Below are 26564 nucleotides of genomic sequence, written 5' to 3'. Positions count from 1 at the left end.
TTTTTATTAGATCATAGAAGCTCAATATATCATTTATACTCCAGTTAAATCAAGTATCAATGTACAACTTTCTTCAAAAAAAGAAAAAGAAAAAAAGGACAACTTTCTTCAGCAAACATAATACAAAAAATTGAATCTTTACGTCAAGAAGGGTTTGTTTTGACCCCAGGAGATATGCTTGAATGGAAATCCCAGTAGTGGTTTTCTTTTGCCTGACTTGGAGCATAACCAAACCCAAGTCGCCAGATCTTATTGTTCTTTTTTTTCTTTTTTCTTTTTTTCCAAAACTCTACCTATTGTGGCATAAACATATTCTGATACTACTCAGGAACCATACTAATGAATCAAAACCAAACAACAATATAAAGGGAGCCGTGACAATTTCTTGAATTCATTCTAAAACCCTTCTAGGCACATGCCAGCAGAACGTACAGTACAACCAAATTAACCCTTCTAGTGCAGGTAGTCTGGATTTTTACATATCAGTTAATCATAAAATAGCTGTCCTAATACTGCTATGTTTTGTCCCTTCGAAGCTTCAGCAAATGAGAGCTTTTGGAGGAATCCTATTAGCCATAGTCCAATTCTCAATAAACTCATTCTTCAAAAAAAAGATGCGAAACTTGTTCTCATAAGCAAGATTTCTATATCAAAAAAGAGAGAGAATGATTTTATAAGATACTTTCAAAAAAATGATATAAAAACTTAAATAATAATAACAATAATCAATATGTCTACGTTACAATGTTTTGTTAATTACCTATTGCAGTCAAGATCATCTGCTAAGACAGGAAACCAAAATACAAGTTTCTGCAAATACAGTATGAATTGAAATTATTGAATGAAATAATACATTCTAATATTTGTTTACTTACCAGCATGTATGTCAGGTGTAGGCGTGTAGCAGCAGCCGTGGCATCAAAAATAACAGAAACAGATTGATAATCCAATGCTATAGCGTCAAAGGCAGTCTGCCTGATGCAATTTGGAGTTTGAACACCAAGAAGCAGAGGTTCAAACTAGAAGCTGTAAATACAAACTTAACATGCATGCATGCAGCACTATCTATAAAAAGTTTAAATCTCCAGATTCTAAGGTTCACAAACCAGTACTGATAATTAGATTATTAATCCCAGCACCCTGAAGTAAAGAATGAAGGTGTGTAGCAACTATCAAAGAAAGCACTAAAGCGCGTCTTCACCAATTTATAGTCTCCTTCTTTTATCAACAGACCATCAAGATCAACCAGTTCTGCACCCACACTTCCTTTAACAGCCGGACCCGCTTTCCCAGCAACCAGTCAGTGTCGGCAGAAGAGTTCAACATCTCTCCCTTCCTAGTGTATCATGCTCAGGAACAACCTAAAACTTTTTTTTTTTTTTTTTAATTTTTAAATATGATCATCACCATCAATGCCATTGAATTAATTTATTAAGAAAAACATAAAGAAACATTCACAATTAATAAATTAAAATGTATCTAACTTGCCACACCCTTCTTTAAAAGTTCCATAGTTTTTGTTGTGTGTCTTTGTGTTAGAACTTCTTTTCCTCTCCTTTATGTGTGTATGTTTGTTTCTCCAAAAAATAAAATAAAATAAAATGTCTAATTTAACCACTCTACCGTAAGGTTACTTTTCCAAGGTAGCCTAAAACAATCTTTCTCTAGATTATGTTTTCCCCACTCAAAATAATAAGCTCCTCCAAATTTTAATAATAATGATGATGATGATGATGATGATGATAATAATAATAATAATAATAATAATAATAATAATAATAATAATACAAGAAACCATAATCCCCTATTATTATTGTAACAATAATTTCTATATTGTCATACTCATCAAATATTTAAAATCGAAATTCTTCCATATTGATGAAAAGATGAAGGAGAGTAACTTGAGATAATTCAATCATGCCTAGAAGATCAAAAAAATTGATTCAATTATAATTAATTCAAGTTGAAGGAACGAAAAATGTAGAGAAAGACAAAAAATTTATAAAAAAAAAAACATTAATAGATAACAAAAAATGATGTCATTTTTTTTTGAAAATTTAGAGGTAAAAAATACATGTAGAGGACCCTAACTAATTTGTTGAAGATCCACAGTTAACCCCAAATTTTGGGATTAAGGCTTGTTGTTGCTTCTTTGGTATTTGTTTGTTTCGCACCAGGTAAAGTGTTTTTTTTTAATATTGTGAGGCCTCTTATGAAGTTCAAAGTGGCTAGAGGTGATTTTATTTTTCTTTGGTTTGATAATAGGCATATGGATGGGCCTTTGTATTAGAAGCATGAACATTAGAGCAAAGAATGGTTTATGACACTGGCAGGAAGTTAAATACTAAGTTGTCCAACTCCAACATTATATGATTCAAAATGGGCCACTCCTCAAGCAATGTCAGAGCGACTTGTTCAAATTCAAAGTAGCATATTTGAAATCCAAATTTATGATGAGGTAATCTGTAAGTAGGATTGCCTACTTAGAGCATTTGCATTAGTGTAGCTAAATAACTATATAGTTATTTTAGCTACACCAAAACACAAAAAAGATGGTTGCAGCAGTGGAGTTATAGTTAAAAAATTTGGCTTCTCAGCTACCGTGCACATCTAAATATAGATGTGCACTGTAGCTCAAAAGTTAAAAAAAAATATATATATATATATATTTTATTAAATTTGTCTCTCTTCTTTCATTTTAAAAATATTTTTTTTTCTCTCTCTCTCCGGCTTCTCCTCTTTCTTCCTTTTTCCTTCTCATTTTTTTTTTCTATCCCTCATCTACTCTTGGCTTCGCCGATCTGTTCTGGATCTTCATCTTCATCGTCCACACCACCATCCCACGCCGTCGACCCATCTCACCCAGTCCTCCATCTCACCACCAATCCAAGCTACATTGCCGACCTAAGCTTCATTTTTTATCCAAGCTCCACCGACATTGTCTTGATCGAACTCAAGAGCGCCGCAAATTTCGTGGTTGGATTTCATGGCTGTGGCTGGATTTCATGGGTTTCTCTGGGTTTTGTGATGGCGGTTTGGCTGAGTTTCGTGGGTCAGTGGTGGTGTGGCAGTGTTGGTGGTGATTTGTGTGGTAGTTTTTGGCTAATTTGGATTTTTGGCAGTGGTTGTAAGTGGTTGTTCTTGGCTTGCTAGTTGTTGTTGTTGGGTGGTTGTGGGCGGTTGTTCTTGGTTGGCAATGGTGGTGGATCGGTTTGTGGTGTTTTTTTTTTTATAGTGGGATGTATTATTTTATTATAGTAAATATATTATTTTATTGTGATGTTTATATTATTTTATTGGGTTGAAAGATAAAATAAATTCACTACTGCAGCATGTGAATAGGTAAAATAAATAAAGTAACTTTTGGTGGTGCCAAATAGCTAATTTTTTTAGCTCTACTACTGCTGTGGATGCTCCTGATTATTGCTAATAGGATGAATTGTGCTGTTGTTGATTGGTAGAATGGTATTTGGTTCCCTAGTCACATTCCAAAGCATTCCTTTATCTCACGATTAGCCATCAAAGACAGATTGATCACAAGGTCTAGAATGGCTAAATGGGGTTATAAGGGTGAAATGGTTTGTATTTTTTGAAGAAGTAGGATGGAATCGAATATATTCTTTCATTACTCTATTACAAAAAAATATGAAGAATTCTATACAATTGGTTTTGTGCTCTAATTCTTATCCATTCTTTAAGTTCCAAAAGGTGAAAAAATCCAACTCAGCTAAACCCAAAAATCTAATTCTTCTAGGCTTTTTAGTTCATAGAAGGCATAGAATTTCTCGGCTCAGAAGCAATGATTGAACTTAAATTTTTAACATGCACTATAGCCTTTTCCCTACATTTTCTTAGGAAGCAAACAGAGCTATCCATCTTCCTTATGCCTCAAATCAGTCATTAATCTGTTAACAGTAAATTTTGAAAAAAAAAAAAATCACGGAAACAAACAAATTAAAGCCCATTAACTCATAAAGCAAATAATGCGAACAATGCTTATCAAAAAAATAAATAAAGCGAACAATAACATAGAAGGATAGAATAGTGAACAGAACGAAAAAGTGTACAAAGTACAAACCCAAATAACAAGATTGCCACGCTGCCTAGCGACCTCAACGGCCTTTGATTACATTAGGGACTATGGCTCTTCGTCCATTCAGTGGCACCTGACCGTCCTCATCTATAAAATCTTTCTACCAAAAATTGAAAAAACAAAAAAGCAAATTCAGATTTTTTTTTTTTTTGGCGAGAGAGAGAGTGTAAGGACCTGCATGTCCATAACAAGTAGAGCTGTGTGTTTCCAATTTTCCATTTATCTTTCATGTTCGAAAATCCAAAAAAAAGGCTTTAATAAATCTTTCTTTCCAAACCAAAGCAAAATTTTCAATGAGAAATGGAAGAAAGGCCTTGCTTTGCTTTTATTGGTTGATAAAATTTTGTACATTTTTTTTTTTAAATTTGCACTTTTTTTCAACTACCCCTCATACAAAAATGTAAGGATGACTTGTTACTAGTATTACCTACCTGGACAAGATAGGCGCATCTTTCCCACACTCATACATGCATATATGCATACATGCACACACACGTAATACAACAAAATAGAAACACAAACACTGACGACATGACATTAATAATCAAACCACAAATCATAAACAAATTAACACACCCATGGTTACGGCTATAGCTATGGCTATGGAGGTAATAAAATGACCCACTATTTTGATCGGTGTTGGAATTTAGAGAATAACGTTTTCAGGATCAGCGATCGTCTAAATTTTATCGTCCGTGACGCAACCAAAGGATTTCGTTTGGAAACATCTTGGATTCTAATAATATAAATAAATAAATATATATATATATATATATATATATATATATAATACAAGAAGAAGAAGGTAAGGAGGACAGTGAAGAAGCCGCTGTGTACGTGGGATTTAAGTCTTACGAATTCTGCAAAGGAAACTGAACTCGTTGCTGCAAAGGACAGTGGATTTCGAGACATTGTCTTTGAAGGTGATTCAAAGTGCATGGTCGGTTTATTATGGAGGCGTTACATTCGCGTGAAGAGAATAGCATGGATTACAAACAAACTTAAAAACTCGTCTACTTACACAAACAACCCTCATAAATGTGAACAAAGCATCTCACAAACTTACAACCACAAAAATCCATAACCCTATTTTGCAACCCCCCCAAATAACTCTCTCACGCAAAAATAAACAACACTCAAACTACTCTATGAAGAAACTCATTCCATGTAATTCTAAAAGTCTTTTCCTCTCCCACCCACAAAGCCAGAATTTCAATTGAGGAGCCAAAGTATGAACAAAATTTAAAAAAAGAAAAAAAGAAAAAAGAAAAGGTATTGGCTTCTAAATAATTTGAATATCTCTTTCTTTTGAAAATGTCAAATATTGTAGTTGAATTTTCTCCTACACTACAAATCAAATAAAAATGTATTTTATTATCTTGTTATATATCCAATAATCTACTAACAAAAAGATTAACTATTGTTGTTAAGTAAAAATGATTAATCCAAAGTAAAATAAAACATATATGTAAAGACAAATAGACAAATAGACGAACAAAAGAAACTAAAATATTAAGAAAAGAAGTAAAAAATGATGATTGCAACCACCAACAATCCCTAATTATAAATTTATTAGTTTTCATGATTTAACATTAACTAATTGTGTTTATCTGGCAGGACTGTGCATGGATTGGATTGCTTGAGTTGATGGAAAATTTTTGGACCAATCTAAAAAAGGTTGGAAAAATTCCAGACCATCATCGACTCACCAACCTACAAAAACGGTGGTAGGTTGAAAATTTGGGTAGATTGAGGGAAAATTTTTTATTCAAGCCCGCTAGCTACTGACTCACCAACCTTCAAAAATGGTGGGTAAGTTAAAAATTTGGGTAGGTTGAGGGAAATTTTAGTCTAAGCCCACTAGTTGCCGACTCACCAACCTCCAAAAATGGAAAGTCACTTGAAAATTTGGGTGGTTTCAATTTTATGGATTGAGTGGATTAGCTTTAGTTATGAGGAGTATACTAAACTTTAAAATTTATTTTACCATTTACAAATAAATTTAAGTTGTATTTTCTATAAATCATTGAAGAAAATCATAATGTGACTCACTTTCCCATTGATCAAAGTTCAAATGTCTTAAGTTATACCCATAAAAGAAAAATGTCTTAAGTTATACCCATAAAAGAAAAATGTCTTAAGTTATGACTTATAAGTACTTTCTAAATTTTTCTTTTGGGTTAAAAAAGAAAAAAAAAATGGTATTGGTACCTGTAGTGGGCCTTTTTGTGATTTTGGGTTGTACTGAGGCCTGAGTATTCTGGATAGGAGAGTTGGGACCGGTCCAATTGCAACCCATCTTGGGCCGACTTCTGCACAAACTATGCCCCTTTCGCTGAGATTTTGGTCACATGCCCATGGCAGGTGAAACTGTTACAAAAGAGTTATGGCAAACAGGTGCAAGATGACAATAATAAAGACGCTGTACTTCCCGTTAGATGAAGTAAATAAAGAATCCTTAAGAAAATAATGATATGGCAATAAGAAACACGTTATGGGTAAGATTACAAAGACAAGAAAGTAGATAATTATGATAAATAATAAAAGCAAAAGAAAGAGATTAGTCTGCCGCGATCAACTGTGTTATAGAACAAAGTCCAAGGAGGGAACCACTTCCTCAACATGAATAACTTCACAGGAGAATCCTGCTGTTAGAAATTACTCACTTTGAGAGAACGAACTTAAATAGCTTATCCTCAAACGAATCATTTATCCATAACAAAGAGTAGGCTTTGAGAGGGAGAGAATGGATTAGCCTATTCGTGCGTGCCTGCCATTCTACACTCTCTACTTCTCTTCCTAATTTTCTCTCTTTTCCTTTCCCTTTTTGTTACTTTGATTCTCTCTAGCTCCTTTTCTTTCTTTTTTCTATAGTGCGCACTCGTGTAGTATTATGGTGATGGTAGTGCTGTGATTCTTTCTTAGTGATTGCTACCATTATGGTGATGATAATACTGTGCACAACGAGAGCCCTTTATATACTACCTATAGTGACTGGTTTTTACTATTTTACCTTTTAACTACTTTTGTCTGGGCGTGGGTGTACTTCTAGGCCACTTACTGGCTTGTCAACTACTCAGCCGCCACCACTTATCTGCGCTGGCCGTGCCACAACCCATTACTAGACAATGAATTCTACTTTGTTTGCTTGTTCACCTGACATTCCTATTCGCAACAAGGTGGGCACTCTTTCTCTTTATCCTTCATGACATGCAGCTAATGGTTCCAACTCATCATCTCTCTTTTGGGTAGTATGTCATCCTAACAGGACATTTCCCCCAAAAGAGTTTGAACGGAAACTCCAAAATAGGCCTTCTCTTCTTCCCACTGCCAGACCATACCCTCTTTTACCTCTGTCCCATGACCCACCACTCTTGTATTGGCTGGGTACAGGTTGGTGGTGCCTGGGCCTTGTGCGTGCTCCACTTCCACATATGTCTAGAACTTTTCTGTTGCTCATGCGTTTGACGTGGACTGGAGGCTTGCCTGTGCATTTTGCAGCTCATTCTTGATCTCTTGTAGCGTGAATTGTTTTTAGATTCTCCATTCTTTATGGCTTACTTCCCCCAAGGGCTGGGCCTTGCTTAATTTTGGGTTTTTCTCTCTTTTAGCCTACCATTTATTCCTTCCGTTGGCTTGCCAATTTTCCTACCATGCTATTCTGTTATTCCTACTATAGTACTATTTGATTCGTACTTGCTGGACCTCCTTCTTGGCCTACTACATGCTTTTCCCTCAATTAGTTATAATGCCTCAATATTGTCATTGGGTTTATAGTCATGTTGCTTTGGGCTTTCTTGACCCATTGCATTGCTCGTAGACTCCTTTGGCCCACTTCTTCCTTGTTGGGCATCCTAAGCCCCTTTTTTTCTTCCTTAAGCGTCCTCGACCCGTTTCCAACTCTACATTCTCATGGGCTTTTACTAACTCTTTTGGGCTTCTCTAGTCTAATTACTATATCCTTCATCATTGGGGTTCATCGGCTTCCCATCAACCTCTTACTTTCTTACTTCATTACTACGAGCCTGTCACGGCCCATTCTCACTTTTTTACATCACATAATGCCCATATGTTTACTACTTCTTCCTTTGGAGTCATGTAGACCCATTTGCTTTTCCCAAGGCCCATTTGTTTACTTTATGGGCCTAAGACTCATCATTCCTGCCATTTGGGGTTGATAGGTTTTTTTTTCTCTCAATTCACTAACTATTTTCCTGCCCATATTGGTAGGTTTCTTCCTACTGTTGGACTTTTCTAAAATGAGCATCAACACTACCATATCTATGTCACTATGTAAGGTTAAAAATATGTTGGGAAAATATCATTCATTTTTCATGTTAACGTGTGTAAATCATGGAGTTAACCAAAAAAAAAAATCTTAAATTTGATATAAGATAAAGTCTAAAAATAGATGAATATATATAGGCAAGTTGGGTTGGATCTTTGCGATTTTAAAAACTCAACTCGTCATCCAACCCGACCCATCGCTTTAATAGTTGATCCTGCCCAACTCACTTGAAAATCAATATCATAGCCATACGGGTGCTGAGGAAATCACAAAAACATGTCTTTTAGTGTGTTATATTAGGTCACTAATTAATCTTACTTCCCTCCCAATTTTGTTGTATGCATGATTTAATATATTCTAGACTTGGTTTTGTTCCAACTTTCTTCCACTATTTTTTTCCTCAGCTTCTACCATTAATGTTTCTTTGTACTTTTTCTTTGTCTTTTTTAGTTAAGAATTCATCTTACAGAACAAGAGAATATGATGTTGGAAGAAGCAATTCACTTTTTTCTTTAAAAAAAAAATACAGAACAAGAGAATATGATGTTGGAAGAAGCAATTCACTTTTTTCTTAAAAAAAAAAAAAGTGAATTGCTTCTTCCAACATCATACTCTTGTTCTGTAAGATGTATATTATTCTTTTAAATAATTAGCAATTGTTAAAAAACAAAAAATTATCTAACCAAAGAATTTTGGGGATTTTGTTAGTCTTTAAAATTTTATAACTCTGAGATGTCAATAATTACTTGCTTTAAAACTCACTTAGCTCAACGGTGGTATAGTAATAGTAGAAAAATATATACCCTCTGAGCTTTGAACGTGCGCAGGTCTTATGAATAGAAAATTTTGACAATTAAAAAAAAAATCTGAGCGTGATTATTAACCCTCTCAGGACAAAAATTGGTTTACACCGTTTGTTTTCCCACTTCCGCCCTCAGTTCAAATTGGTCTTAATTGTCTAGTTCTTTTGGGTGATTTTTTTTTTCTCGGCATCCAAATGTGCAATTTCTTCCCCTCAAAAAAAATTTGCAATTTCTTGGATTTGCTTAGATTATTGTGGTTGTTTTGAGCAGATTTTATGATTTCTTGGGTTTTGTTTGATCTTTGGAATTTGATTTGAGTTAATGTTTTCTATGATTCCATGGTTTTTTTTTTTTTTTTAAATACTAGCAAAACACCTTAAAATATTTCCCAAAGAATTATTTGGAATGCAACTAAACACCTAAAAATATTTTGTTTCCCAGAAAATGGTTTCACCTTAAAATATTTTAGATCAAAACAAATACAACCTTACTATTTGACATGCTAACAGCATTAGAGCATTCACATCAAGAATGCTAAAAAATACAGCTTTTAGTTATGTGTGGTAACAGTTTTTATCTTCTATTTTTAAAATTTTGTTTTTGGGAATATAAAGAAAAAACAATTTTCTTGTATTTTTGAAATCAAAAACATGTTTGGTTAGTTGAAATTAAAATTTAAAAAAAAAAAAAACTTTTTGAATAAGAACATAGAAAATACTAAAGATGATGTTATTAGAATTAAACTTTAATGCTAACTCCTTAAATGAGACAGATTCATTAAGTCAAATGCGTATTTTCATTAATTTTTAAAAATTAAAAACTGAAAACAGCCTTTTGCGTAATTTTATTTTCCTTCACATATTGAGTTTTGAAAACAGTTTTTGTTTTCTGTCAATTTTAGGTTGCCAAATAAGTTTTTTAGTTTCAAAAATAGAAAATTGTTTTTGAAAACAAAAAATAAGGGAAAAAAACAGTTACCATGCAGTATCTCAAAACACTATTTTATCTATTTTAACACTATACCTAACATCAAAGGTTTTATAATTTTTCCCACTTCATTAAAATATAATTTCTTTATTAATTTTTATTTATTTTTATCCTCAATGCATCTCTTCCTTTCTTTTCTTTCTCTGTGCATCTATTTTCCCTCAAACAAAAACAACCAACCATCAAGCACAGCCAGTCGCCACCCTCATCAGAAAACCCAAACCACCAACCACCATTAGAAAACCCAAGCCACTAAAAAACCTAAACCCGCTGTAAAATTGAGACCAACAAAACCCAACCCAATGCAAAATCGAAACCCATTGGCCTCTCCATACTCACTGCCATAGCCACCACTACCCACAACCTCAAACCCCAACCACCAAAATCACAAACCCAAAACCAAAGCACAACCAAATCATAAAACTCAAACCCACAACTGTCGAACCAATCAAGAACAAACAAATCACAAACTCAAACCCACAAAGAACAGGAAAACAAAAACAAAAATAAAAACATCAAAATCCATGAAGCACCACTGTGAGAGAGAAGGACAAGCTAGAGAACTGATTGGTCGACGACAGGCGGTGAGACCGAGTGGAGGCATCAGGATATGGCATCTCTGTCGGGTTCTGATTTGAAGTCTAGGTGCTTCAAGTGAACCAAAGCTTTGAGAGAGAGAGAGAGAGGCATGGGTTAAGGGAGAAGCACACTAAAAGAAAAAAAGGGAGGACACTCTGACTCAGCGTCCATTTGGGAACAACTTAAAATGGACACTACTTATTTAGCTAAAGCTGAATTTTTTTTATTAAGAGTATGATAGATAAAGGTAAAAATCAACTGAAATAGTATAATAAAACTCATGAATAATACTAAAAAGTGCAATACAACTCATAAATAGTAGCATAAATAAACTGACTTTTAAATCAATGTCAAATGTAACCTTTGCGTGAAAAGATACAGAAAGAGGAAGAGGCATAAGTTGAGATATTAAAAAATATTATTTGGTTTTAACACAGCTATAGTGAGTTGCTAGAGATAGCAGCCCACTGTAGCTGTACGTGTCAAATTTTTTTAGATTTAAGAGCTTTGATGTAGTAATGTTTTTAGTGGGTTAGGTGCTATCATAAATTTTAACACTTTTAGAATTCTTAATGCGAATGCTCTTTAGAGTTTAGACCTCTGTCCACACCAGGACCAAGATTACAAGAGCAGCGAGATGTAAAAAAAAGAAATCTACCCGTTTATTCTTATCTTGCTCAATTTTTTACTCTGCCAGGAAATCCAAATTTACATCTTCAAATCTAATCATATAGGTCACTTGGGCCTACTTAACATTAAGAAAGAAAGAAGAAAAAAATAAGTAATTATATGGAATAAATATTAGACAAGAAATAAAGACTAACTGTGGCCCTATCTACTCAATGTACGCAATAATACTTGCAGAAGGATTGTTATGTATAGCTAAAGAAATCACTGTAATTGACAGTCTCAGGCTTTTATATCTACAACAGAATGCATAATTACCAACCTGCAAACCCACGTCGTTCAAGCAAATAAATAATGTATGATTCTAAGTCTCACTAGGAAAAATATAGTCATAAACCTAAATGGCTGGCAAAAGCTACCTGATGTTACAAGGAAATACTACAGTCTAATTCCTTGGCAGCAGTACCAAGAAATTCAATAGACATTCCAGTTGCGAGTCTGCTATGAGCTTCCCATGTTAAGCACTTTTCAATGTCATCTTGCCAGTCAATTACACCTAAACTAAAATACTTATAAGGGGGACCAGACATGCCATTTATGTCCACTGGTTTCGAATTAGACTTAATTGAACCAGTGTGCAAAATATCACGAAGAACTGATGTGCTCAGAGCACGAACATGAGCACTTGGATGAGAAAGGCATCGGATGGTAGCTGATAGGCGGCACTGCAGCATTGGACCAAAAATTTGACATTAGTAATGATTTTACATTAACATAAAATGATCAGAATACTCATTCTTTTCGTCTTGTTAATGAATAATGTCAGGTGGCCAGTCAATCAGGCATTTGGACTTTCCAGTGCCCGAGTTCATAGCAAATTTACATTCAGCCAGGAATCAAACTTGATCAAGTGTGTCAAGAATTGGGTGGTGTATGTTATTGTTTACCTTTAAGAGGTTTGAAAGGCCATCTGCAACTGCCAATCCAGATTCTCCCCACTCCAGCACAGGTTGAACCGCTCTGGCTGTTGCTTCCAGTAACTGACAATTTATATGTTTGGATCATCAATAAAGCATTGAAGAGATATAAAAATATAATAAAAATAATAGTAATTAATTAAAGGGAAAAATTACAATTTATTCTTGTTTGTCCCTATCATAATTTAATACACAAATTTTCAATCCTAAGATTTGGACTAAAATGAAATCATTAGAGTTCAGCCCAATGTCTCTATCCATAACAATTTCATTTTAATCCAAACTTCAGGGATCATATATATCAATTGAAAGGGCTTGTGGGACTAAATTGCTATTGGGTCAAACCATGAGGGGATAATTTGTTTGTAAAATAAATGCAAAATCTGCTAATTTGAACAGAACCCTAACAGTTTCATTTTAAGGGGTCAAATGTAGTAACTGAAAGTTTTAGGACTAAATTCTGATTGAACCAAACCTCAAGGGGGTAAATTGTAATTTACTCTAAATTAAAAAACATACTGAGTCTACTTTTCAGTGTTGTAAATCATCAATCAATCCAATGTGCAAGCGTTTACAATATATGAAAGGACACGCCTATATGTCATAAGACCCAAGAGGTTGGCAAGCTATAGGTTTCAAAATTAAATGTACAGTTGACCTCATTATTAATAACCCCCTTGGATAGAAAAAAGAATATATTAATTATATGTCTCCACAACTTCTATTAGAAAAGAATCAATCTGCATCACTTTGGTACAAAAATAAGACATCATATACATTTATTCAATCGATGAATTCAAAAATAATCAATTATGATATGACCTTCTAGGCAAAAATGCAAAACTTACCCTCTAAGTTACTCCAGAATTAATTTCAATCCTCTAACTTTCAAGTTTATTTAATTAAGGCTTCTCCGTCAATTTTCGTTAATATATATATTTTTAAATTCTAGAAAATATTTTTCAATCATTGATTTAATTTTTCAATTTAAAAATTTTGAAGAAAAAAATTTTAAAAATTGGGCAATTAACCGCAACATATAACAAAATTTGATAGATAAGCCTTAACTAAATAAACTTGAAACTCAGAAAACTTAAATGATCGAAAGTAAAGTTAGAAGACTGAAATGAATGTTGGTTAAACATTTTTTTTTTGATAAATAACAGAACTGTATTAAGCAAAATTCAATTCATATTTAAATTTAGAGGGTGAGTTTCTCATTTTAGCCTAAAGTTAATTTAAATTTATCAATCAATATTATATTTAAGAGTACATGTTATTTTTGGTTTTTATAATTTATAGTCAAAGAAACTTTTGAAAAATAGTTATTCCTATAGTTTAGTTATTCTTTAGTTTGATTATGTTTTTATTACAAGGAATAGTCATTTCTTATGAATAACTATTCTTCAAAATAAGGAATAATTATTCATCTTTAAAAGATTGTATTAGCTATTCATTAATAATTGCAATAATTTCAAAACTTAATATATTTTCAAATAAACAAACTTTCTATATACATCTAATAATTATAAAATCATAAAAAATAACACATATCTCTCTTAAATTTAAAAATAACAATTTTAAAGGAGATATAATTGTATGAATAAGATATTTCCTAAAATAAATGTTAAGTTTCATTTTAATGTTGTAACTCACTACCAAACTAATGAATATGTTTAATTATTACATTACAACTTTATTTCTAGTAATAAATATTACAATTCATGTCGTAATCTCCATTTTGTGTACCAAACGTGCCCTAAGTGTTAAAATTATTTATTCCACGGCCTGGAACAAAGTTGGTTCCTTAAAAAATGATTAAACAGAATATTAATTTGAAGATCAACTGTGGTTGCAAACTCCCCCCTCAAAAAAAAAAAAAAAAACCATTGGTTGCAAACTATATTTGTCAGTCATGGAACTACAAAAACATAAAGTTACGAGATGTTACCTCTAGTTGTGGTAAAGTGCAAGCTTCTCCATCAACGAGCATCCCATCTGTGGCGCGCAGAAGCAGATCTGAAGCACTTGCCAAAATCATTAATGATTCTGGCCTATCGTGATTTCTCATTAGCTCCACAATCAGTTTTACAATTCGTTGGTTGATTCTCCACATCTTCTGACCTTGATCATCGTCTTTGGCAATCCAAGGTTGTAATTCCCTATCCGCCTGACAAGCAAACAAGGCCTTGAATGTGACGAAACAAATAAAATAATTGGAATTACAATATAACAGTAAATAAGGCTGGTGACTGGAACACCAACTAGGCAACACCTCTGTTAGAGGTATATGGTTAAATAGTTAAATTTATCATATAATAATAGCTCAAGCTTTTGGGTTGATCGATAATTTAACATGGTATCAAAGTAGAAAATTCTAAGTTTGATATGTGGTTTTCCTCTACCTCCCATTTAAAATGTTAAAAATCCCACATGTTGGGCTGCACTTATTAAGGGGAGTTTACAAATTGTCCCAAAAGCTTAAACTGTTAGGAAATGGTGAATTTAATCATTTAACCATAATTTAAACAACCTCCATTACCACAATGAATTAAATTTCAACAGTATTTTTTTGTTCTTTTCCTAGAAATTAGGTTTTCATCCTAACACAAAGGTTGTTCTGATTTTTTAAAGCCATATTTAAAAGTTGGTTTCAAGACAATCGCCAAAAGAAAGCTAATATATATATATAGTGACAATTTACAAGTTGAACAAAAGTTTGAACCTGAAGAACAACTGCTGTAGCTGCTTTTGTAGGTGATGCTGATACGACATTGCATAGCGCATCTAGAACCTAAATACATCCAAATATGGTCAGTGAAATACATTTCAGCTTGAACATAGACACAATTATTGAAATGAAATAATAGCAGAAATATATTAAATGAATGAACCATCCCAGAACCAGAAGTGAGATACATTTTAAATTCAACATAGAAACAATTATTGAAATTGAAATACATCCAAATATGGTCAGTGAAATACATTTCACATTGAACATAGACACAATTGTTCAAATAAAATATAGCAGAGATATATTAAATGAATAAACTGTCTCCAAACCAGAAGTGCCTATTGTTAATACTTAATGGTAAATTGGTAATAATCTCCTACTCCAACATAGAATGTGGGAACCAATTCACAAGATCAAGGCAGAATCAGATATCTTGTTCACATTTGAAATTTTATGTCATTAATACAATCTACATGCATAGACTGAAAGGTACTCAAAAAATTCATTCTAAACAAAATAGCACAAGGAGACAACAGCAAATACATGTTTTGTGATTTCTTGCATTTTACAAAAAAAAAAAAAACACACACACACACACACATACACATACACACAGTATAACCATACCATGAACAGATCCTTTTAACATCAGACATTAAGTGATACTCCTTTTACGTGACAACAATTCAGTTCCAAGAACATAAGGTACATTCATATTTCTATTATATCCTCAAAATATTGTCAGAATGTAAATCCAATATAGGGAACATCATAGTCAGAAAATTATATTGCTTATGTTCAGGAGTTTATATATTGAAAGACTTAAAGAAAGGCTGCAACAGAAATGATTCATACCTGCCTCCATCCTTGTTGGGCAGAAGTGCTTTCTGCACTAGGTTGAGTTTCAGGAGCTGCAATCAACTTGTGCCACAGCAATGAAACAACAGAGAAACATAATTCTTGTTTCTCTGGCAGCACTGATCTTAGAAGAACTTGGGCACTGCAATTAAATCCTATATGCCTATCCATTGTGAGGAAGTTGGCTAAATCTGAAGCATCTAATGGTAAATTTGCAATACCTTTACCCAAGGTATTTCCTGAGCCTTCATTTGGATGTGATGCCCTAAATTTAGTATCTGAATGGGCTGAATCCAAAGACTCTGGAGTAGATGACTGTCCGGGATCAAAGCAAACACTGTTTTCACGTTGACTTCGTCTTTTGCCATCAGAATTCAGGAGGGACTTCTTCCACAATGGTGCATGTATCAAGTGTGCTTCTAGTGGCTCAGCCTTGTTAACAATGGATGCAACAGCTTTGCTATGAATATCAATGAGGTTGTATAGTGATGATGCCCTGGTGTAAATTTGATTGTCCCACTTGCAACGCCTCAATACAGAGAGAGCATGCATGCAAGCCTTTGACCGTCTAAATAGTTCAGAAATATGAGCGGCAACCATTGCCGCAGCAACTATCTCGTTTGAACTATAACTCCATGAGGTGCCAATAGAAGAGGGCTTCAGTGAAAAAAGTGCTTCTAAAATTGCTAAGATTCTGTGAGTATGACAAATTGCAGAGTCAATACTATTTCGAAACTCATCACTAGATCCATTTATTTTCACAGGCTTGACAACATCTGAAACATCTTTAGAGTTTGGATGACTACTCGCCCTTGAAATTAGAGGAAATAACTGAAGCTCACAGGCAAGAGCACAAACAGCAGCTAGAACATATGAATCAAATGCCGCTACAGGCCCTTGCTTTTTCAACTTCCTAGTTTTCATCTCTCTTTGCCTTTCAGATATCACTTGTGAGTCCTCAACGCTTTCATTAGATGGAAAGCTTTCTTCACCTCTCGGTCTCTTGCTCCCATTCGACTGAGCTTCATGACTAACACACACAGTCAACACAACAAAAAGTAGGCGTGAAGCAAGCTCTACAGAGGCACATGATTCTAAGAAAAGTGAATGGACCATGGTACGAAGCTCTGCCACAGCAAGGTTTTTGGAGGCAGACCCTATGCCATAAAGGTATCTTGTTTTCCTGGTTTGTTCTTTAGAGGACTCAGATGGAAAAGTTCTCTGAAGAATTGCTTCAACAGTAGCAACAAAAATTTTCATGAGACATGCTTCAGATGGACTTCCACGAGGAAGGTATTCCAGGACCTTAAGGAGAGGTATGTACAGATTCCATGATAATATGGGGGGTTGCAATGGAGTTGCAACTATGATTTCAGGAAGATCAACTGCAGAGGAACTTAATGGAATCAGGCCATAGGCAGCTTCCCATATGGTACAAATTCTCCATTCAACCTCAGGGCCATGGGCACAAAGCATTGATGCAATCCCTTGTGCAGTAGCTTCAATAGTCGCTTCAGCCGCAGGCACTTCTATCTGATCAGAAGTAATTTTTGAGATGGCAGTTAGGTTAGATTCATATTTACACATGCAAAAAATAAAGGAATCATAGTCGAAAAAAACCATGTTGAAGTTCTCCTAGCATATGGAATCATAAAACTTGAGAAAGATAAAAAGACATGCCAAAAATTATCACTTGTACCTGCTTTTTATAGCTTGAAATATAACCGCCCAAAGGTTCATGTTGAACTTCAACTCCCTCAACTTGCCTTAGTGGAGGAAAAAGCAATGCAGGCTGTGAGAGTATGCGGAAAAGTAAAGCTGCTGCAGCATCAGCAGCTATACTTGCTCTCATGGACATTGCAGTCCCAATGGCACGCAAGAAATGCAAATGCATCCAGTTCCGAGGAAGCTACATCAACAAAAGAATAGCAGTTAATACCAAAAGACAAAAATGCTATATACATTTAAATTTATCTGTTTTTAATTCTATAAAGTGGCTGTTAACAAACTGAAACATCAACAATACCAATTATGGTTAACTTGAAAACAAGAGCAAATTTGTCCTTATAACATATGGTGACACATGAGAATACTTGATGGAAGTATTTGTGTAAATTTAATCTTCCGAACCCTTTTCCAACAAAAATATTGTATTCTAGAATAAGGATAGTAGTCTAGGTAGGTGAGGAATGCATGAAAAGCAATAAGAGCAACGACCTATTAGAGCTCTAATACAATGTTGAACTACTAATTAAGGATTAAAGCATTTATTATCCTAATAAATTAAAGGCCCAAGTATGTATATGTGTGTATATATGTGTGTGTGTGTGTGTATATATATATATCAGGGGAAATAAATGAACAAAGGTGTTCGGTTACATTCCAGGGGAACCTATATGGAAAGAAGCATGAAGAGTTAACCAGCAGAAGGTAGAATAAAAAGATACAAGCCTGACTGATATCCCACAGATCTTTGGAGTAGATCAAGGGAATCAGTCCCACTAGTGGCAAAAATTACAACAGTTTATTGCATATCAGCAGGGACTAGCCACTTCAATTCTTTATTGCATTTTTGCATGGTGAACTGAAGGAGAGATTTATGAGAAATATTTGTCCAATTATCAATATTATAACAAATAAAATAATGAAAAAATACTTAATTTTAAGAGGTCTCTGGGAGCTATGAAGTATAGGCCTAAAGGATTTGGGAACAGGGTAATGAAATGAAAAAGTTGAAGACTATATGTGTGTGTGTGTGTGTGTGTGTGTATCTATATATATATATATATATATATATATATAGAGAGAGAGAGAGAGAGAGAGAGAGAGAGAGAGTAAAATGTACAACACAAAATGATGATTTTAGTTGTAGAGATTCTCCAGCTGATACTATTAAAGGTCAGAGAATATAAAACATAGCATCACTTAAGTTTTCAATGTTGTTAGGATGTTCAATAATTCTCCAAAATCTTCCCACCCAAAGTATGTACTCAAAACGTAGTTGGAATTTAAGGGAATCTCCAAGAAACTCGTCAACATTTGACTACTTATGCTGATGTAAATTTTAGAAAAGTTACCAATAAAAGATATGCAGGATTTTATATTCATTAGTGACAATTACCTCGACTAGGGAAACGGAAGGAGACTGTTATTGTATAATTCATTTCTGGTGCAAAATCCTAATCTTTGGTGATGGAAATATGAATCTCAGGTTTTCCATATAATTCAACAAGACCTCTTCTCGCAGATCAATGACACTCAACAATAAAGATTTCTAATGAAGCAGGTTATTAATGGGTAACATATTAAAAAGAACTATATTGGTTTGAATGAATTCAATTGATATTGATCAGAAGCATAGCATCACAACATACATAGTTTTCTACCAAAATATCCAGCTTACCCTTATGCCAGATGCATAGTCTTCTGCAGCCCGAAGGAGTTCTACAAGCTGGACAGCAGCATCAAGTGCATCTGGAGCCCATGACGGTGGTGCTTCAAGAAGTCCAAGAAGAAGTCTCTGTGTGGCACTTGGTGTGGCAATGGCGTAATACCTAACAGAGGAAAGAAACAAATTCAATCAATTTATCAGCAAAACTCAAGATATACGCTGCTAGATTCGGTTTCTCTTCTTTCCCATGTGCTCCCTTGGCAGGAAAAGAGAGCGGTGGAGGGAGGAATAGGATGTCAGGTTCAGATATTAACCTATGAAACAAACGTGCATATGGCTCAAGAGCTGGTAGCCCAGCAACTAGATGCTCATCCAAAGCTGTTGTTGGAGGAGGAAGCAGAAGCGCAGGGACAGCGGCCGCCGTTAAAGTAGCAGTTTCATAGCGAGCAACTTCCTCATCACAAACACTTAAAATGACACCAGCACCATTTGCAACAGCCCACCTTGGAGTTGATGGCATAAGCTGAGGATGCTTTCCAGATCCACGAGAAGAAGCTGGAAAAGATCCAAAAATTAAATAATTTTTTTTGAAAAGAAGTCAACTAATGTTGCCCCTTGTCTCATGAAGTACAAATCTTTCTCGATATTACATTTACAAAGATTTGAAGAGTGTACATGTAGATAAGGGCTGTCATAAACTTTTACAAATTTAGTAATATACGTGAATAGAGAAGGTACAACCATATTTAGCAGTATATGTAAATGGAGAAACCAACCACTCTAAGAGTCTCACCTTGTTTTCTTATTTGCTCTTTGCCCCTAGTCATTAACACCACATGGTATCATAGTCTTGATCTTAACCCAAACCATCAATGTTCTTTCCTTTTATCCCTCATCCTATTATGCCTATTTCTTCTCTCTCCATTGCTATTTGAAGAACCAAGGACCCAAACCAATTTATCATACAGAGAGTCTATACAGTTTCATAAAGTTCCAGAGTTCAATGTGATTCAGTGCACATAAAAGTTTATTTAAATTTTTTTTTAATGTTAAATATGTTTAGTTTGCTTGCTTTGAATTCATTTTCTTCTTTATGTTACTTGCTTCATTCAGCTAATCGGAAGAGGAGATTGGGGATGGGAGTCGAAAGTTTTATATGAGGTGAGATAAGAATGGAGAAACCCACCTCATTGCCATCTCTATTTACAAGATAGCTTACAAGAAAACGAAGAAACAAATACTAGGTGTTTTTTCCTTGCTATTAATACAACAGCATAAGTTTTTCTTGCTCATAAAAATTATAATGAACAGAAAACTAAGAAAAAAGATAGGATCACCCTTGTTTTTCTAAATCCTGTCAAGTAGGGGTGAACTACACTATAAAATGCAATTTGTACTTCAGTTCTCACAATAAAAGTACATATTAACCTAGGCCTTCAATATTTTCTTAAGTACTTCAATATGTCCTATCATTTCACATAAAAAATAAGTAATAAGTAATGCTATAAAAGGATCAGTTTCCATAATATGTATTTCACATTTAATGTTGCTGGTTGAAAACTTAATCTCGTTTACGGAACTAAGATTATTCAGAATTGCAACTCAGAACCATCGTTTCAAATCATGTTACTGCAAATCAAGTAAAAAATATATATATATATATGGAATGCAAAGTCACATTTTATATTCTGAAGAGAGATTTAACTAACCAGTCGTAGGTGGCTTGAGTTCTCCAGCAGCATATTTACCCATAACACCACTGCACCTGTAAATGAAAGAAAACATTTGCGAACTTAAATAAGAGCATATGAAAAGAAACCAAAAAGAAGGTTAGGCCTTCTTTTTCAACCATGTGTAAACCTTTACTACCAATTGAAACCTATAATTAATCAAAATATTACTTTCTAGTTTATGCTTGGAATTGTTAACCATCAATAAACCAGCATGTCCTTGAAAGTTAAAACCAACATAAGGCAATTTTGGAATATTACAGAGAGCATGATAAATGGAGCAGCAACGGAAACTGCTAAACTCCTCAAGTCCACCGTGATATCATTGGTGTAAACAAAAATATTATATGTAGAAATAAATAAAAGAATAAAAGAATACAGACACAGTATTAAGTCATCAACTGTCTTTATCTTTTCAGAGATTCAGTTACAGTATTCATTTTGCCCTCAAGTTAGCATAAGATATCTTGCATTGCCAACCGATCAAGAATCTCAGGACAATGATAACAGCATGGTGTCTAAAGTTTGTGATTATAAAGCACAAAAACAGTGGCGGCTCTAGGAATTTTTTTTAGGGTGGTCACTAAGAAACTTAAATTATACTAAATCTAATACAGAGACAACTTGAAATCAATGTCACAAAGAGAGAAAAAAAAAAAAGACTAATAAGAGGTAACGTGGAAATTGAAAATTAAAAATGCTAATATGAGAATAATAAAATGACCACAACAATTTTATAATAAATCTTATGCAACAAACTGTTATTGGTGGGTAAAACATGTCAATATTGAGCCCAAGTTAAAATTAGTAATAGCTTAACATATAAAATTTATTGTAAAAAAATTGTGGATGTAGCATTACTCTTATTTTTGTTGAACTCAAAGTCTTGTAATTCTCAAGTCAAGGTGTTTAACATTTTTATTTGGATGGTCAAAATAGGTTAATTTAGTATATAAATTTTTTTCAAGTCAGGGTGATCACAAAACAAATTAGTTTAAACTAATTATTTATATAATTTTTTTTTGCTAAGTAAAAAATAAAAATAAAAAGGCAAGTAAGGGCCCTCATGTACAAGTGGAACCGCCACTGCACAAAATATGATTATGATAGAAAATGGTAAACTACCACTTATCCCAAAAGCTTAAGCTATTAGGAGAGTGTGACTTTAATCATTTAACCATTATTCTAACAAACAACAACACATTGCTTGGCACAAAACATTGGTAAATGAATTGCAATGTAGCCAGTGTTATGAATAAAAATGAAGGAAGTAAGCAAGACCCAAACCAGGTTGTCCAAGAGCAAAATTCAGTCATTTAAACCTTTTCCTCACAAGAAATATAACATCCAGTTTACCAAATGACAAACAGTTGTTCTAGAAGACAGAGATATCAATTAATGAAGGCAGTTTGGAACCCCAAATACTAGTTTATCTAAGAATAAACTTGACCCCTTTAAGCCTTGGTTTTGTTTAATTATTTTTCTAAGAATTGGATCAGGCGCCACTTTGCCTTTCCACAGTTCATGTCTTGTTATCAGAATCATAATTTTCATAACTTCATAACCAAAACAGTAGCGCTAAGCCACTTCTAAATGATGCACTCACCATCGGAAATAGTCACTTCGGATACCAAGAGGTGCAGCCAGCAATATATCTGTAATCCAGGGAGACAAAGGCCTTAAAGGTTTCCTCTCTTGCTGTAACAAAGGAATATGGCGGCTGGATTCCCCGCAAGAGTCACTAGTGGTAGCATGGCAGCCACTACTGCTTCTTTCTGAATCACTATTCTGTTGTTCCATCTTGTATATTGGGCGATTGTAGTGAGTTAAAACTCGCAAAATCTCCCCACATGCCAGAGCCCACTGTTCAGAGTACTCATTCTGTAAAAAGGCGAAAAAAAAGTTGATAACAATTTCCTCTGCAACTTGTAAAGCACATTACGGGTTCCATCAGAAAAGGAAGAGAGAGAGAGAGAGAGAGGAGAAGAGGAAGAAATAAGTTTGCAAAATATAAAGGCAGAAAATTTTGTTCATCAAGCAAGGAAAATCTTCAGTACAAAATGAAAGAGATTTAAAAATAGCATGATCTATCTGCTTATTAGTGCAATACCTCACTGCTTGGGCAGACCAATGATATGAAAGAAGCAAATGGAGAACTGGCCCTATCATACACCAATGTACCATCAATGATACATGAAATAATTGGAAGAACAACAGCATGCCCATGCTCTGGATGATGAAGGACAAAAGTAGCTGGAAGTAGATTTAAATACACAAAGCAGTCATTATACAGCATGAGAAAATATTTTCAAATGAGAACTTATAATCAACCATTATTCAAACTAACATGAGGAAAGCATTAATACCCAAAACGTCATCAAAAAGGCGCTTTTCCTTTGACGGATAACGGTTACGGATCAACTGTCAAAAATAACATGTTTCAGTAAGCAAAATTTGTTATAAACATCCAACACCTCAAGTCTCCATGAAATTAGCATTTCTTTCATTCTAATAATAAATGGAATTAGAAGAGTATCTGTCTCATTCCAGCTTTCAGGATGAGAAAAATTAGTTCAGAAATAAAAACGAAAAGAATATACCTCGGCAATGTCCTCTGGAAATTGTTCTGATGTAAATTGACCAAAGTACTCAACATAAGCAGTAATTTGAGCCTGGTGGGGGAGGAAAGAAAGAAGTATGTTTCTCAAATATTGTAAGAAATGGACTCAAAAGAGGCAAAAATCCAATAACCAAAAAGAAATCAAGTAGAAAACATAAGATATAGAGAAGATCAATAAAAAAAACACTCAAAAGCAAACAATCATTTTCAGAGCAGATAATCTACAAACAAGTAGTTTTTTTAACCCCTTGGTACTTTTGGAATAGGCATACATAGAGCAAGTTCTCAATACCTTAAGCTTCAAAGCAAACAAGATGCTATGGAAATAGAAATAAAATTTACACCACAATCCACAGTAAATTGAGGAACATATCGGATGCATTAAGTATAAAACACTTAGATTATGAGATAAATCTACATATTATGTCAGTTGTGTTCCTTCCAGTTTTTCTCCAAATCTTGTTCTTAACCTTTCTCCATTAGTTTATTGGAAAACGGGGCAGTGTGGAGAGGTGGGGACACTTTGCTGAACATAATTGGTGTTGGGTATTCCCTCTTATCTCCATTTTCTTACCAAAAAAATAATCTAAAAATGAAACACTTCACATCCAAGTATCCAACCGAGGGAAGAAACTGCTTCTCTTTTTCCATTTTTCATTTCTCCTAGGAGATCAACTGCTTCTCATACTACCAGACATACTGAAGTCAGCAGCCCTACGAGTTGATCTTACTTCCTGTGAGGACAACTTGAGCAGTTGAGCATAACATTTCTAATTTGAAGATAATTTTTAGATTGTCAGTCATTAGGAATTTCAAAGAGGATTGCAGACCAGGATCTAAGTTTTCTGATTTAAAATAATATTTGGGTTTAATTTAACCAAATTACAATTGAAGTTACTCAATTCAATTGGAATTTTGTAAGTCTAAATTGACATTGATACCACCCATCCGTAAATTTCCTAATAGTATATACCTAAACACAGCACTTATGCACTCTATTCAGTGGACAACTTTGTATGAACAAAGTAAAGAAGTTACAATATTATCTCCCCAGTGCCAAATGGAAAATAATACCAAACTTCAGACTCAACAAGAACCAAAAAATTTTCCCAACTGATTACTCATATCATCATAAATTCCTCAAAATTCAGTATTCACTTACTCAAAATCAACTATTTCAGCAGCTTGAACCTAGGCACATAGACCAAACATGAAACAAAAGCATAAAGCATGTATATATATATATATTTTTTTTTTTGGGGGGGTGGTTGGTTATGGATGCTCAACAGATTAGTCAAGGTCGGCCACGTAAATTCTTTTTCTCCATTCTATTCTTTATCCGACGTCGTACTCTTTGTTAACTGACATCATTTTTCACTACTACTGAGAAGACTTAAAATTTAACAAGAAAAACTAAAATCAAAGCATTAACAAGAAGAAATCATAAAAATAGAATCAGAAATGGGCAGGCACCTTTCGTTGTTGGGCATCTTGCGGGGGAGGCCAGAACAATGAGGAGAATTGAAGACCATCAATCCACCTCTCACATGAACCAGCCATTAAGCAAACTTATGCTCTCTTAATACACAATCAAATTAGCTAACAATCAATAATCAAAACGCTGTAATTCAACATCAGGGCCCGGAGGCCGGCCGATGTGGTCATAAGATCGATCACAAACCACGGATTGAGCTCCACAACTCCCAAAACCGACAACAAAATTCAAAACCCTCTGCAAAATATAATCGCCAACTTTAATTTTTAGCTTTTTAACCAAAAACAAAAATCTTCAAGACTTGCAAATCTTGTTAATTGTTACGCTTAATTGTGATTCAAATCTAAGTACAGTGACTAACAGAGTAAACAATAATCAGAATTACGTAATATAAAAAGAAAAGAAAAAAATCAACTTTACCAGCCTAAATTTAAACAAAGCTTATATTCAAAAACTACAAACGAAAATTTTGAAACAAATTAACCACAAAATATATATATATATATATATAATAATCTAAACACTTAAGCAACCAGTACCCACCAGTTCAACTAAAGCTTTGTGTAGTTGATAAATTTGGCAAATATCCTCAAATTAAAGAAAAATGCTTTTTTTTTAAGGCAAAATAAATTTTAGCATGAATAATCAGAAAAAGAACACTCAAAAAGTATTTAAGTAAGAAGCATAATTTTTTTTTTCTCATATGCATAGAAAAAAAAAAACAAAAAAGAGAAAATAATTACAAGTACCTACAGGTACCTCCCTGGAAGCTGATCTCTGAAGGACAAAAAATCTTGAGATATTTTTAACTCTGAAATACTGTGATGTAAAATGAGAAAAATAAAATTCTTTCCTTTTTTTTTTTTTCTCTATTTTGCTTTTGGTGTGAGAAATATAAGAAAGAGAGAGATGTTGAAGTACTGGGTGGTAAGAGAGAGAGAGAGAGAGAAATGAAGATCTTTAGGAGAAGAGTGAGAGGCTTGTTATTGTTAAGCTTAAGATTTGGGGAGTGCGTACGTGGCAATGATATTTTCCGCGAGCCTTAGAGGTTGCCTGTCACGTCATCACCTAGTACTATTTACTCTTTTAAATTCCCATCCCCATCCCCACATACATGCATACATTACATTACATGATTGTACATCATACTCACATTCACATACATAAGTGAAACCAAACTTCTTCAACTTGTACCTCGTCGTCAAGCACGAGGGACTGATTGAAGGATATAGTGCAGAATAACATAAGATCGTATGTGAAATGACGCAAATGCCCCTAACATCATGCATTTTATTTCTAATAACCATAAAACTCTTTTCGCTGACAGTGTATTAATTAGACTATTTTGTTCTATAATTGAATTCAAACATTTAGTTGCATTT

General features: G+C 34.0%; 1 protein-coding gene and 1 pseudogene across 3 annotated transcripts; both read right to left on the bottom strand.

The window, feature by feature from the left end:
• Positions 1–453: 453 nt before the first annotated feature.
• On the bottom strand, positions 454–4312 carry LOC142625896 (putative inactive nicotinamidase At3g16190; annotated as a pseudogene).
• A 7296-nt stretch (positions 4313–11608) lies between these two features.
• LOC142607313 (protein GIGANTEA) lies at positions 11609–26133 on the bottom strand. 3 transcript variants are annotated; one of them, XM_075778757.1, is made up of 15 exons: positions 25932–26133; positions 25161–25419; positions 23668–23739; positions 23434–23488; positions 23178–23320; positions 22674–22948; positions 21047–21102; positions 19652–19892; positions 19350–19500; positions 17646–17855; positions 15944–17479; positions 15080–15148; positions 14306–14524; positions 12325–12417; positions 11609–12102 (listed from the first exon to the last, which is right to left on the bottom strand). In XM_075778757.1, exons 2-15 carry the CDS (start codon positions 25245–25247, stop codon positions 11803–11805), a joined length of 3507 nt encoding a protein of 1168 aa, XP_075634872.1. In that variant the 5' UTR covers positions 25248–25419; positions 25932–26133; the 3' UTR covers positions 11609–11802. The 3 variants fall into 3 exon arrangements, with proteins under 3 accessions (XP_075634872.1, XP_075634881.1, XP_075634888.1); XM_075778766.1 differs by having other exon boundaries at positions 25936–26133; XM_075778773.1 differs by having other exon boundaries at positions 25942–26133.
• Between the last annotated feature and the right edge of the window lie 431 nt (positions 26134–26564).

The sequence above is a fragment of the Castanea sativa genome, chromosome 1 (genome assembly GCF_040712315.1).
Source record: "Castanea sativa cultivar Marrone di Chiusa Pesio chromosome 1, ASM4071231v1".
In the NCBI taxonomy this organism is placed as follows: domain Eukaryota; kingdom Viridiplantae; phylum Streptophyta; class Magnoliopsida; order Fagales; family Fagaceae; genus Castanea; species Castanea sativa.
This window is presented reverse-complemented; position numbering and strand designations above follow the sequence as displayed.